A 12,235-nucleotide genomic window follows, 5' to 3' on the forward strand; every position below is an offset into this window, starting at 1 on the left:
CATGTGCATGAAATACTATTAATACAAATGAGGCACTACTGTAAGTCTTAATTATAAGATAATTTATAAAATGCAGCCTTAATAAGATAAGTCATAATAATTACAACGCTCATAAATTTTACTTTGTATCTCGTAATGAGAGGCTCTCATCATTATGACTTATTTTTTAAATATTAAGCCTTAGCATCACGTCATTTTAATTAAACTTTTTAAATTATTTTCCTTTTATTCATTTATTTTATAGGCAGAAATGGGTTTCCATATTTCTCCAGTCCCAACCCAAAAATGATTTTCTTTGGAATGACCCAAATCTCATGACTGAACCTCCTTTATGTTTGACAAGCACAATTTAAAAACATTCACATCCAAGAAAGCGTGACAACATTGTGTATAAAAAAAAAAATCAGAATTTAAGTCTTTATTGCTCCGCATATGCATGAACTCAACAATAAAAGGGACTTCTTTTTTTTTAATGACAGAGCCACCTTCGATTCTAATCCGAGCTCAGTGTTTTATGAGGATGAATAAATAAAGTAAAAATAAATAATCTATTAAATACATTTTTTTTAAAGGCAAAAAATGAAGGATTGCTGAAGGATGATTTTTGGAGAGGCAGCTAAAATGGCTTTGGAAAGAAAAAAGTGGAAACTGTACAAAATGATCTATTAAGTGACATCATATCAAATGTAACACAAAAAGAATCCCTTTTCCAAAGCTACATCTATCATTTACAAAAAGGATCATTTGAAAAATTCAAGTCAAGAAAGGTTGTACATCAGTAACACAACAATTTGCAGTCATCAATTAAAAAAGAAAATCAAACAGGCACTTTAAAAATGTCGCACTTCGTTGTCAAAGCATTTGTTTCCCATGTCCTCCAGAACAGCACACGAGAATGTGTGTAGGTTACAAAAATAGACAAGACATCCAAACTATTATTTAGTCACAAATCATCTGCACCACGACAAGACTCATCCTCATGACATATTTTTTTTCTTTTTCTGTTTTGCATTCTGGCCATGCTTACCCGCTCCATCTTCATTACCGGCAGATCAGATCGAGTGCCTTCTCATTTGCACCATTGCTTTTCATTTTTAAAAGCATAATAAGCTATTTCCTGTCCCTTCTAGACAAACCCAAAACCACAATATTTTCAAAGGAAGTGCTACATTAGAAATACTTTAATCCCCGTGGTTTGGGCCAACTCCCAAATACAAAGAAAAGAAAAGTCGATTATTTACAGAGTACCTCATACATATAAGCCTCACTTTTTTTGCTTACGAGATTATAGCTTAGTTTGGTTTGGGCCATCTCAAGCTGGTTTCAAACGCTGGGTGAACAGGAAGTGGACGCTGGGCTTTCGCTCTCTCTCTCTCTCTTTCTCTCTCGCCCACGCTGCCACACCTTCTGCTTTTGCTCCACAATGAACGCACATGTGAAGCCATTTCCCACGAGTGACAAATCTTTTTTTAAACAGGAATGAGTCTGTTTGTGTATTTCCTCCACCGCTTGCCAATGTTTGCTGCGCTCCGGCTCAATTGGGAGTCCAAAGGGCTCTCTGCTTCAGTGCTTGGGGTTTCAAGACCTCGGTGACGCCGTTCACACCGCGAACACACTCAGGGTGCTGGTCTGGTCCTTTAAGCCCAAAATGCTGTAGGCGATTCTTTTCAAATGTCCGGGCAGCCTCACCCCGATGTTCTTAATGTCCCTGTGACAGAGAGATGAGAGAAACATGATATTTTGGCAGCGCTTACACTTTGGCCCCCTTCCAACACTTTTCACGCTCCCGTGCCTTGAAGTCATTAAACATCCGCTTGCACTTTACGCATGTGGAGCGGGGTTGAACGTCACAACATGAAAGGACGACGCTTAAGTCGAAGCCTTCATTAGCGGCTTTAATGATTTAACAATGATTCACTTGGCTGCCGGTGGCCTTCGGAGTGCTTGCAGATGGAGCCGCGCAATCACAGCGTTCTCCATGACAAACACTTGAAAGGAGTTTGTCATCTGCTTCTCAATCTTCCCAAATCGCAGCCAGTTAAAGATGTGCGCGGCAGGCACAGCAGCAGGGCAGGGAAGATGCCTCTTGCGGCTTCCTATTGGCTGCTCGCCCGCTTCGGAAAAGCTCTGGCCTTCATTATTGTCCCAAACAGGCAGATAGGATGTGCTTGACTAAGCCTTTTCTCCAAATGTTTGGGCAATTTCCTTCAATTGCCGCCTTCTAAGTGTTCCCATACATGTGAAAGATAAGACTTAACTCCTCTTACACCTTCAATTTCTTCAAGAATGTTCTCTTCGTTTAACCCCCCCCCGCCCCAAAAAAAAGCCACAAAAAGCATTTTGCCTTCAACAGCCACAAGTGACTTTTTGAGGGTTTGCAAATGTGCGCCGCTCAGGGCAAAGCGTGCGGGCAGAGCGAGGGATGAAGTGATGAGAGAAAGAAGAAGTGGCGTGACCTCAAAAAGAAAAGAAAGCCACGTCTTTCGTCCTACTTTTTCCATCACAAACATTTGACAAGTCCTGACTGAGGCCTGGGGATGATAATGATGACGCCAGCCATTTTGCAGATTGGAGAAACGACTTGGACCAAGTCAGGAACAGAAGTCCCGCTGGGAGTAAAAACACTCTTGCGATATAATGTATCGAGCAAAACCAAAAAAAAAAAAACACAAGAATATAAAAAGGAATATGTGGCGTCAGCGAATGTGAGCGCTTACTCGTTCTTCATCTGCAGGACTTGCTCCATGCTGACGACGCCGGCGCAGCTGAAGTTGTCGCTGTACTGGCTCATCTTGATGGATTCCAGCCACTCGGACACCGACCTGAAGGGCGAGCCGTCCGAACCGCTGACGCTGGGCAGGCGGATGGATACGCTGCGTGAAGAGAACAAGAAAATGTCGTGTTGTTACAATAAGAATAATAAAGCAGATGAGAGACAACTTTAATAACAGTGTGGGAAGACACAGTGATGAAAACCAGTTGGAGCAGTCGGGGAAAAAGTGATGACTGAGATTCGACAGTGGCGGCCTTTTGTCCCTTCTCACTGTCAAAAAAAGAAAGAAAGAAGACACGCCTTCTTGCGCACTCTCGCACACAAAAAGACACTTTAAGAGCGTCTGTGTTTCTCGACTATGAGACACAACCACTCAATGCCTCTCAAACAAGATATAATGTGTGCACATTTGCTCAACTTGGACGTCTGGGTAAGCAAATGGAGCGCACTCTCTCTCGAACTTGAAAAACAGCAACAACAACAACTTTTCTTAATCTGTACTCATCAATAAGCTACAATGGCAGACTTTTCAGAATATCTTTACAGTTCAATGAATAAAATTCACTCATATTATACTAAACCTGTCCATTGTCATTGGCTGACCTCGACCTCTTTACACTTAAAACTGCTGAGTCAAAAGTAAACCAAATACGGTAAATTATGTAGCCCAGTGCTGTACCCAAAAGGGACAACAATTAATAGAATAATTGACAACTAATTGATTAATATCAACTAGACCTGTCAAAAAATAAAAAAATTCAATCAGATTAATCACATCTTAGAATTTTGATTAATCATGATTAATCGCTAAATTAAAAAGGCTTTATTATCCCAAAAAAATGTGCCCGCCAAAATTGAAGAGCACCAGTTATGTGTTAATTCTTTCGACATTTAATGTTATGATGACGTCTCTTTAACATTTTGATCCACTGCACACTCTCGTCCTCCTCTTTTTCTCATCAGTTAATTACTTGTGTCATTTAAAATGGGGGGGGGGGTTGACGGCAGTAGTTTGACATGAACCTGTGCTACTTTTTACAGAGCCATCCGCTGTCAAGATAAAGGAACATCTGTGGTCATAATTAATATAGTGTGATTAATCTGCGTTAATACATGATTAATGCGATCATTTTTTTGTGATTAATTAATTAGTTAACACTTTCACTTTGACAGGATTATTATCAACATATTAACTTTGATAACCAATGAAACGTTTTAGACACCTTTTTTTTTTTTTTTACTGTCTAAATGTTCGGAATTTCAGCTTCTCAACAGTAAATACAAAGCAGTAACTAAATCATAATTTATTTTTATTTGTGCATTTTTTGCACTGTGAATTTGAGATAATGTCCTGTTTTTGAATAAAGGGATGGAAATGTAAACATTTTTTATTATGATTATTATTAATTACACAAAATACTCGCCAGATTAATCAAATATAAAAAATGAAAATCATCGATAGTTGCAGCCTTTGGCAGAGCCAATGCTTGGTTATTTATATCTAGTGCATTGGGTTGAGGATTTTGGTCCAAAAAGGGGTAAAAACTACCTATATACTGATGAGTTAAAGCTACCAAGAAATAGGTTAGCAGGTTATCACTATAGTTGTGGTTACAAATAATGTTAATATTATTACAAACATGTTCTAAAAAGAAAAAGGAAACGAGCATTTTGTGCAGATGTAATATTACAAAGTGTGTCAGAGAAGTTCCAGGACTGGTATCACAAAAGATGTATTTCGAATCCAAGCTTCTAACTACTAGTTTTTTCTCTACAAATTAATCTGTCTGGAGCGAAGCCTTCCCTGCCACACCCTCATGTACTCTTGGAAAAGATTCTTCCGGGTTACTGCGCAGCTCCGTCGTCACGACCATCTTGATATTGTTCACGTCTTTAAAACGGACCTTATTGATGACTCGCTTGAGCATCAGAAAGAGGGAAAAACTAACGATATTCTTCTCAAAAAGGAACTGTCAGATGCTCAGCCAATCGTGAGCAAATAGCTCACAAAGGGAAAAACTCGGTTTGTTGTTGGTTTTGATACCGGTCCTGGATCTTTTCTGACACATCTCATGTTATGGCCACAGCTGATATTTTCCCCATTTTTGGATGTGAATAAAGGTTACCGTGGGTCAAAGTCAGCAATGGCCTTGAGGGAGTCTGGACTCCGCAGCAGTTTGTCCAACAGGCTGACAATGTCCCCGAAACGTGGCCTCTTGGAGCGGTCCTGGAGCCAGCACTGCAGCATGAGCTGGTAAACAGCCGAGGGGCAGTCCATGGGCGCCGGCAGCCGGAAGGCCTCGTTGATTGCTTTCATCACCTGCGGACAATTTAGCACGAGCTCTGCTGATGACTCAGAGCGGCCGGCGAACTGTGCACAAAAAATAAATAAATCTCACCTCGTGATTACTCATGTCCCAGTAGGGCCTTTCGCCAAACGCCATCACCTCCCACATAACGATGCCAAAACTCCACACGTCGCTCGCCGACGTGAACTTCCTGTACGCGATTGCCTCCGGGGCCGTCCACCGAATGGGGATCTTTCCTCCCTGGCGAGTAAAAAGGCAGCAACCTCATCCAGACGTGCCTGCGAAATATCGTCTCGCAGACATCCATCCGTCTACTCACGCTTGTGGTGTACGTCCCCTCAGGCTCGTCTTCCAGAACTCGCGATAAGCCAAAATCGGACACTTTACACTCCAGAGTGTTGTTGACCAGGATGTTGCGAGCGGCCAGGTCGCGGTGCACGTAGCTCATATCTGAGAGGTACTTCATGCCCGCCGCGATGCCCCGCAACATGCCCACCAGCTGGAAGGAGGAAATTTCACCGTCGCGGTCCTGAAGGCAAGAAGAAAAACAACAAAAACCTTATCAGCTCCAGTACACAGATGAACACACAATAATCGCTAAGGTTTAGAATAAGTGGAGCGCAAAAGTTGGTACTGTATACAGTTGTAGTTAAAGTTTATTCATTTATTTTTGGATATTTCTTTGTGTTTTTTCAGGCAGCGTAGCAGACAGTATTTGTTGCATTCGCAGGACCTCTTTTTTGCTCTCTATCCCAAACGTACGGACATAAATTGGTAAAAAAAAACGCATTTGGGTACTCAGAACCCTCAGCCTGGATGACTTAAAGCTCAAGAAACGGAAGTCCTTAAATGTTTTTAAATGAGAGCAATGATGATGACATGTCAAATCGGTAAAATTACCGAATGAACAATACCTCTTTGACTGCCCAAAACGTTAAATAACGTTTAGTAAAATCCTAGGGAGGAGTGCCAAAGACGTTAAAATACGTTTTTTCAAAACAGAGGTGAAACTAACCATTTTCTATTGTTGATTACTGAAAAACGGAATAAGGTAGAAACAAACTTTTTTTTCTGATGAAAGATGAGAGTCCAATCTTTCATTTAGTAGTATGTGTGTTTCCATAGTCCAAACACATCATTTTCTGTGGACCTTGAAAGATCAGCCAAAATGCTTAAATCGGCTGGCACCCACGGCATCCCTTTTCTGAAAACGTCTGGCAGTCAAAGAGATACTGAGCTCCCCAGAAAAAAAATAAATAAATAAATAAAAATGTTTTTAAATCAAAATTGAAAGACATGGAAACAGCTTCCATACAGTGTCAATGCTTTTTACCTTGGCTCTTTAACAATTGTATTGATTATTGAATCCAAAATGTTTGTACTTTGTACATTTGTCTCACTCTGTACTGCATGTCTGTAACTTTGTGTTGTTTTGCTGCTGCCAGTCTTGGCCAGGCCTCTCTTGAAAAAGAGGTTTTAAATCTCATCAGGACCAACCTGGTTAAATAAAGGTTAAATGGAAAAAAAAAATGTATGTAGCAAACTCTTCTGTTGGGGTAACCTCTGTAACCTCACTTTTCAGGAGATCCCCAAAACGGTTTGTTTGTTCAACCGTTACCACTGTATCATCAAAGAGATACGTTGGAAAAATAACAAAATAATTAATTAATTAAAGTGTGCCAAATGTGACCCGGCCCGACGCCAGCGATATATTTAAGAAAAAACACACACTTGATAATGTGTCTTTTCCTAAGAGAAGCATGTCAAGAAATTAATAATACGATAAGACATCTGCCTCAAAGTTTGCTTGGGTGTAGAAAATAGAGCCAGCAAATTGAGCACCTAACAGATTGCACTTAATGCTCGTTTGTATGTTCTTAGAATTGTGATTTAATAAAGTTATTGAGTGTTTTTCATAACTAGCTACTTTAGCATTTGTCCAAAGTTGTATCTCTGTAGTGCTTGCCCACCGTCAAGTGTGAAATTAACCAACCCAGTAAACTTTTGTTAGCTTCCTAATTTTGAAAATGTGTCTGTGAGTTGTGACTGTAGTCAATTTTGTAAAATGCTGATTTACACAATACCCCCCTACACCAACTTCAACCATCCCCATGATCTTTAACGCAAGTAATTTTGTATCCTTTCTTTAACAAAGAATGCCAGGAAATTTTGTGACACTTGGCAGCGGTTTCAAATTGAAAAAAACATTTATATAATCACATTTGTTAGAGGCCAGTAAAAGTAAAAAGGAGCTCCTTTTTACTCTTTTGGGTCAACAAACATCCCACTGGTGTTTAGGCCCTTCCGCCCAAGTACAGACGCTCCCCTACTTCCGAACATTCGAGTTACGAACAACGGTACATACGAACATGTCTGCGCGCATGTCAAAAAATGTTTGGAAAGAGATGCTGTAAGTTCGATTTTTTATTTCGCACCTTTTTCCGAGTACTGTAGTGCTTCTTTCCGCCGCTAATACCGACGCTTGGCGCTGTGAGAGCTCACCCAGCATTGGAGGCTCAGCAACGTGTCGAGGAGGAGGAAGAAGAAGAAACGCCTGTCGCTCATAGATAAAGCCATCGCACTCTTCGAGCAGCAAGACCCAAATATTGAACGTTGCGCAAAGGTTGCAAATCAATTGAATGATGCCATACAGTGCTACCGCATCATTTATGATGAAAAAAGAAGAAAACTGTGCAATCATCGTTAGATCGCTTCTTTCGGCCAGTTTCTAGTAAATCCTCCAAGGAAGATAATCATCAACCCTCATCTTCTTCTCCGCGACCCTCAACTTCTTCCGACATTGAAGTTACGGAGGAGGAAGTAACTTTTGAAACCCATTCCAGCAACGACGAAGAACCTCTCATGATATAAAATCCTCCTCTTCCTCCTCCATCAAATCCTTAAGCATCGAGTACATCTTCCAAAAGTAAGTTAAACTTCATTTTATTTATCTTATTACGTACATGTACATACTGTGTGTGTCTCTCGCTCTCTCTCTCTAACATACGTAGTACAGTACTGTACGTATTCTCTTTAAACATAAATTATAATACAAAATATAGCACTGAAGCAACTTACGAACAAATTCACCTTACGAACGATCGCTCGGAACGTAACTCGTTCGTAAGTTGGGGAGCGTCTGTATTTCTTGTACACACACACACACAATATAGGCTACAAATAAGGACGCTCGTGACCTCCTTGAAGGAAGAGGGGCCATCCCCAAACTAGTATTTGGATTATTTGTCCAGTGTTTGTAAGAGTTGAATTCAAGTGAACTCACCCTGAGGTATCGGTCCAGTGCTCCGTTCTCCATGTATTCAGTCACAATCATGGCGTGTTTGACTGCACATAAAACAAAAAACACGTTAACTAACAGGTGAGATGATGTTTCCAAATTTGAGTCCTCACATTTGGTCACCACCCCCTCCAGGCGGATGATATTCTGGTGGGAGAATTGTCCCATGATGGACGCCTCGCCCAGAAAGTCTTGCCTCTGTTTCTCCGAGTAGCCGGGTTTCAATGTCTTGACGGCCACGGCCACTTCTTTCCGGCCCGGGACCTTCAGAATACCACGGTACACCTCGCCAAATTCTCCTGCAAGGAGATATAGTTTTTTTACAAGGATATACAAGTTTTGTTTTTCGGCCGGCGGTGGATTTCTTTGTGTGAACGGACGGAGGGGGGGGGAAAAAAAAAAGTGTGTGTGGCTGTTTGGCCCGAGGCACTCCCGCAGAGGTGTGTTCAAGGTTGGGTGTTGTTTAAGCAGCGGGTGGCCTTTGGTGTGGGGGGGGGGGGGGGTATGGGAATCAGCTGTCACATGAGGAGAAAGGCAGGGAGGGGGTATGTCCATGGGAAAAAAGGGGTGGGGGTGTACATTGGAGGGCAATAAAAAAAATTAAAAGACTCCCACTTGAATAAACATCACATGCGTGGGAGATTTGTGAGGTGCTGATGCATCACAACTTGGCAAGAGTTGCCGCAACAGGGCAGGTAGATGTTCATCTTACTGAAGGAGGGAGGCGGCTGTCAATCAATCGACACGTGAAGTTGCGGAAAATGCGCCGCCGTGTAAACAGCCCCACTGGGGATGGCAACGTCTCTCAGCAAGTCGCCGGGGCTGTCACTCACCAGCGCCGATGACTTTCTGTTTGCTGATGTGGCTGGGGTGGATTTCGGTGGCAAACTTCAGCACGGCTGTGTTGGGGTCCTCGTAGGTGTGCGGGTCCACGTAGGTCTTCAGGGGTTTTAGTTGCTCTGCGGAGGTATACGACAATAAAGATCAGCAGATCGTCAGAAGAATGATGTGAGAAGAAAGATGAGATGTTTTTTTTTTTTTCTTTTAGGTACCCGAGGTGGAGAAGTAGGCATCTTCTGGTCCTTGTCTGGTGTGAGAGTTTCTTTTCCTGAATAAGACACAAATTACATGAGGCCAAATTTGAAGCTTTAGAATTGCTACTCAAATGAACTCATTTCGATTTTTAAAGCTCTATATTTTTAAAAAGATAACGTTTTGAAAATATAAAATTATTGTAATAAATATTAAAATATTTATTATTTTTTTTGATATATTGCCCAGCCCTAATGGTAATTGCTACAAAACCAATACTGCAGTTTTGGAGCCCCCGGGACACCAAAAAGTAGTTGCAGTTGAAATCCATAACACAAAAGTTCTTCTGCTGGCCTGAATCAAACATTCTTTTGAATAATTTTTTAATTGTTCATATAAAAACTTGGGAATCACACCAAGTGCTAAAAATGGTGCTAAAATGTTGTATTTTTGTGTGTAAAATTCATTCTCATTGTATCTAACTCTTTGACTGCCAGACGTTTTCAGAAAAGGGATGCCGTGGGTGCCTGCCGATTTAAGCATTTTTGACTGATCTTTCAAGTTCCACAGAAAATTATGTGTTTGGACTATGGAAACACACATACTACCAAATGGAAGATTGGACTCTCATCTTTTATCAGAAAAAAAAGTTTGTTTCTACCTTATTCCGTTTTTCAGTAATCAACAATAGAAAATGGTTAGTTTCACCTCTGTTTTGAAAAAAACGTCTTTTAACGTCTTTGGCACTCCTCCATAGGATTTTATTAAACGTTATTTAACGTTTTTTTGCAGTCAAAGAGCTAATCTGTATTTCATCACCTCAATGCTGTAAAATTCCGACTTGAAGTGGGTGGCGGGGGAGGCGGGGTTGTTACGTATTGCACTTCCTGCTTTAATATCAATGGCACATTGCAACCTTTTTGTCATGGCTTTCACAAAGGATGCCTTTGATCCGCGCTAACGATGAGCCGTGTTTGCTGAAGCGATTGATTCAAAGCGGTGACGAGTAGACAGCTGCGAGGAAGGTGGACGAGGACAATCTTCAGGCTGCTACAGGAACGCTTCGGCTCAACATTACAAGACAGAGAAGCACTTTGTACCGAGAGGCCTCTCCCTCTTCTCACCGACAATGCCGCGCTCCGGACACATTTCCTTTTAAAGTCCCCGACAATCCCAAGTAGAGAACCAACGAACATGCAACACTTTGGTTTTGTTCCCTTGAGGGTCGGAACACATTGAGATGCAGAATTGACAAAAGGAAGAAAGAAAAGCAGAGGTGACGGCAGTTTGAATGTAAAGTTCATTTAGAGGCCCTGTGGAGGAAGAGGAGAAGTGCTTACTGACCGTCTGCGGAGGAAGACCACCACGACCAGTATGAACAACACAGCCGCGCCTGCAACCGGCACACCAAAAATGAGTGCAGGGTTGGTCTGAGTCAGCGGTTCTGCAAAAAGGTAAGCATAAACGCATGAATTAAAGACGTGCCGTGTCAAAACAGTGGCATGGGTGCTTCCCCCTGCCGACCTGCGGATGAGGTTTCAAACTGCTCCTCCACACTGGAGCCTCCGGGACTGCCGTCGCTGCCGAGGGCCTGCACCCTGAACAGGTAGGCCGTGCCGGGGGCCAGGTCGCTGATCTGGACCGAACTCTTCTCCAGGATCAGCACCGTGTAGGTGGTCACGTCCAGATTGTCATCCTGAGAGGACGCCAGAGGGTTTCAAGTAAGCTCAACATCATTTGTGCTCTTAAGGAAAAGACACGGCTACAAAGTGCTCATTTGGCTCCATTTTGGTTAACAAAAAAATAATACATGGCAGGTGAGACACTGCACAGATGTGAAGAGAATGATCAGGAATTCAGATGACTTTGCATAAGAAACTGGCAAAATGTGGATTTGCTGCTAAGACACCTGCACTGTAGTTGAAAACATTGATAAGCCACCAATTTAGTTGTTGGGTAGTTTTTTGCCCTTACTATGTATATTCACAAATGCATCAGTATGTCAAATATTGAACATGACTAATTACTAATTACCATAAAATGATATGCTCCCGCATACATGCAGTTTGGCACCCGTTGATTCACATTTGCAGATTTTTTTCCCAATTTAAAACATTTTTTTTTTTTAGTGATGTCAATTAACTCTTAACTCTTAAAACACTTATTTGAAGTTTGTTTTCATGATTTTTTGGGGGTTTAATATTTTTTTCAGTGTATTTCCAATGGCCGTTAATTACACATTTTTGATTTTCGCTACTTGCGGGGGTCCGCTGTTACTGATACCGATGGTATAAATTATTTCAAAGTTCCAGTTAACATTTAACATTCATTCTCATCTCATCAATCACTTACATGGAAAGTATCCATAGTAAACAGCGTAGTAAAAAAAATTCCTCAGCTCAACTTCCCATGGAAAGTTTCTGGAGTTTTTCCCACTACTTAACAAGCCCAGTCACAATAAAACTACTGTTTTTCTTCCAGATCTGTGCTGTATTATTGTGTTTGTATACATTGTAACTATCATGTCAATAACACAGATTTTATGAAGAAAAAAAAAAGCCTTTTATCTGGATTTCTTTGACTTTTGATTAATAGAACATGCACCAAAAGAGTTCTGCAATCCATGCAGATGATAGAACAAGTGCGTTTGTTGCAGTAGTGCGATGTGAAGTGTGGGAAGACGAGCACCTTCTTGCGATAGGTCAGTTCATAGCGGAAGGGCCGAGGTTGGAAACGCGGTCGGGGGGACACGTCCCAGGAGATGGACAACTTGGTGGCCGTTCTCTCCACCATTCGAACGGAGGTGATTTTGGGGGGATCTGA

At 41.6% G+C, this 12,235-nt stretch overlaps 1 protein-coding gene across 2 annotated transcripts in view; it reads right to left on the reverse strand.

Annotated features, from left to right (window-relative positions):
- Positions 1–403: 403 nt before the first annotated feature.
- epha2b (eph receptor A2 b) overlaps positions 404–12,235 on the reverse strand; it is a 31,053-nt gene continuing 19,221 nt past the window's right edge. The window contains exons 6-17 of one of the 2 annotated variants that reach the window (XM_077567880.1): positions 12,101–12,231; positions 10,937–11,108; positions 10,757–10,856; positions 9,433–9,488; positions 9,214–9,339; positions 8,494–8,679; positions 8,366–8,427; positions 5,402–5,611; positions 5,173–5,322; positions 4,900–5,093; positions 2,718–2,873; positions 404–1,708 (exon numbers count right to left, since the gene is read on the reverse strand). In XM_077567880.1, the coding sequence (XP_077424006.1) occupies positions 1,600–1,708; positions 2,718–2,873; positions 4,900–5,093; positions 5,173–5,322; positions 5,402–5,611; positions 8,366–8,427; positions 8,494–8,679; positions 9,214–9,339; positions 9,433–9,488; positions 10,757–10,856; positions 10,937–11,108; positions 12,101–12,231 (1,652 nt within the window). In that variant the 3' untranslated portion in view covers positions 404–1,599. Of the gene's footprint in view, positions 1,709–2,717; positions 2,874–4,899; positions 5,094–5,172; positions 5,323–5,401; positions 5,612–8,365; positions 8,680–9,213; positions 9,340–9,432; positions 9,489–10,756; positions 10,857–10,936; positions 11,109–12,100; positions 12,232–12,235 lie in introns of both variants that reach the window. The other variant, XM_077567871.1, reaches the window with a different exon arrangement.

The sequence above is a fragment of the Vanacampus margaritifer genome, chromosome 1 (assembly GCF_051991255.1).
Source record: "Vanacampus margaritifer isolate UIUO_Vmar chromosome 1, RoL_Vmar_1.0, whole genome shotgun sequence".
NCBI lineage: Eukaryota > Metazoa > Chordata > Actinopteri > Syngnathiformes > Syngnathidae > Vanacampus > Vanacampus margaritifer.